This window comes from Triticum dicoccoides, chromosome 2B (assembly GCF_002162155.2).
Source record: "Triticum dicoccoides isolate Atlit2015 ecotype Zavitan chromosome 2B, WEW_v2.0, whole genome shotgun sequence".
In the NCBI taxonomy this organism is placed as follows: domain Eukaryota; kingdom Viridiplantae; phylum Streptophyta; class Magnoliopsida; order Poales; family Poaceae; genus Triticum; species Triticum dicoccoides.
In genome coordinates, this window is record NC_041383.1 from 43,450,462 (window position 1) to 43,452,959 (window position 2,498).

The 2,498-nt window shown below is 47.5% G+C and overlaps 1 protein-coding gene across 1 annotated transcript in view; it reads right to left on the reverse strand.

The window, feature by feature from the left end:
* LOC119367039 (zealexin A1 synthase-like) overlaps positions 1 to 1,881 on the reverse strand; it is a 2,872-nt gene extending 991 nt beyond the window's left edge. The window contains exon 1 of the mRNA XM_037632671.1: positions 967 to 1,881. Within this exon, the coding sequence (XP_037488568.1) occupies positions 967 to 1,860 (894 nt within the window). The 5' untranslated portion in view covers positions 1,861 to 1,881. The remainder of the gene's footprint in view (positions 1 to 966) is intronic.
* Positions 1,882 to 2,498: the final 617 nt, after the last annotated feature.

The following is a 2,498-nucleotide window of genomic DNA, read 5'->3' on the forward strand; positions in this document are numbered from 1 at the left end:
TTGAGTCTCATTCAAATAGAGTGTTTTGAGTGCCATGACACACTTCATTCGTATAGAGAGGGAGGGGGACTTAGATGCCATTTATGCATGCACCATGCGAATCCAATTAGAGGGAGCCACTTATTGCTTCGGGGTTGTCTAAAATGTGGGGATTATTTCATTGGCAGTTTTGAGGCCATGAAACTCGTGCCATCCACTCAAGCCTACCTTTGGTTGCTGAGAATTTTCAGCTGAGCCCTTTACACGAGAAGGGAGAGAGTAAGACTAGCCTCAGTGAAGAGTAACATATAACATACAGTAGTAACATCAACATATTCCTAGACTATGTTACTATCTTCATAGTGGGTACTCCATCCATACAACTGCATAAGTTATCTCACATTGTGCACCGCAACCAAGGCGGAGGAGAAAACAAGAAAACTTAATGTTTATTTGCTAATTAATACCATTGCATGCAATGAACTGATCACTGCATGTCGTGCTAGATAGTCTCAAGTTATTAAAAACATACACACCCCATGTCTCTTATTGGTTGATTCCTTTATTCATGTCAATAAACAAGAAACAAGGTGGAAGTTAATGCATCACGCCTAAGTGTATGGGATTATTTGGTTTTCGTAAGATGACTTATTATGCATCGGTATGGAGGGAGTAGTAACATAAGTGTATTGTCATGTAAAATTTTATTTATTAGGTTATAGACTCATATTATATTGGTATGCGTGATGTTACTCATAGTATGAGTAACTAGCTAACGTAGTCAAACTATCTCTATCCTTATGAATTCATTGTCACATAGACAAATTTGCTGAGTTGGACTCGATGTTACTGCTGAAATTACTTTCACTGTGGTTAGTCAATAAGAAACATTTACATAAGGAACGAGCTAGCAAACGAAGGTTAATTAAGACAGTATATATATGTTGATGCAAGATAAAATTGAGATGAAAGCATGTATTAACTTACGAAAAGAACGCCCTTTATTGTACCCATGGAAATAGGGAACCGAAGGCTGTTTTCGTCTTGAACCCTCAAGAGGACATCTATGAGGTCCTCCGGATCCTGATGCTGATGGGGCATCGACCTTCTTCTCTCCACGTGTTGACTTATGATACCATCCATGAATGTAAATAGCTCCTCCACATACACCTCGACCTTATGCATAGCCCGTGAGCTGAGGGCTCGTGCTATCCGCGACGACGGAAACATGTCAGCCAGGCGGAAGCTCCCGACCAACTCTATGGCCTTGGCGGTGAGTCGCAGCAAGGTTTCCCGGTCATCGACCTCGCCGTCACCCACGACGGCGCGCACAATCACGTCGTTGACATGCGCGGACAGCAGCCTGTCGAGGTTCACACCGTCCGAGTCTGAGGACACCGACGAGGCTGCCACCGCCTGGACGAGCCGCATGGCCTCCTGCTCACGGACAGGACGGAAGGACTGGACGCGCCTGGTGCCCAGAAGCTCGTGCACGCAGATCTTGCGGAGCTGCCGCCACTGTTCATCGTTTTTGGCTAGCACGATGTCGTGCCCTTGCTTGGTGAGGAGCTTCACCGTCGGCGTCTGCGGCCTGGACGAAAGCACGGCGTCGTTGGTCCTCATCACATCCTCGGCAGCTTCGCGGGAAGAGGCGACGACAACCGGGATCCCTCCCAGCTTGAGGAACATCACAGGCCCATGGCGGCGTGAGAGGTCGCGTATCGTGCGGTGTGGGAGGTTGCCGCGGAGGTGGTGGAGGCTACCGATGACGGGGAGTTGCCATGGACCCGGCGGGAGCCGCAGGCCACGAGGACGGCGGAACCATCCTATGAGGTACAGGAGAGGGACAAGAGCGAGTAGAATGTGATAGTAGAACTCCATTATCGGCTGGCCAGCATAATTTTTCTTGCTGCTAGTTAGAAGCGAGGTAGAGATGCAGTTTTCGGTCTCCTTTTACCACGTATATATACTAGCATGCCTATGACTCTCGTTCTACTAGTTCCGGCCGTCTCTTCTTACTTCTTGCTCCAATAAAGTAGTAATAAGGAGTATTTGGTTCTGTCCAAAGCAATGAGAAAAAAAGGCGTGCTACAAGATTAAGTGTCGCCCTTCTCCAAATGCTATACAAGCTATAATGTGCTATATTTGAAAATAGTGTTTTGCATAAAATGTCAATTATATCACAAAATTAAGGCTTTCATAATTTGCAAGGAAAGCAAACACTCTTAACTAGGCAAAGAAGCATACGAGAGTTAGGCTCAGGGCATGTACACTCCTACTTTGCAAGGAAAGGGAGCACTACTAATTAAACAGAGAAGCACCGACTGGTGACTGGCCGACACCTGCGGTGTGGTTTACACCAGCGCTGTCTTGCTGGAGCTGGAGGCGTGGCTGACGCCGCTACTTGGAGAGGGGATGAAGAGAAGCTGTTGCTGCCTGCCGGAACCGCGGCCGCCACTTCACACACGAGTCATGAATGTCGTTGCGCCCTCGGTCATGAGATCGTGGGAAATTGGTGA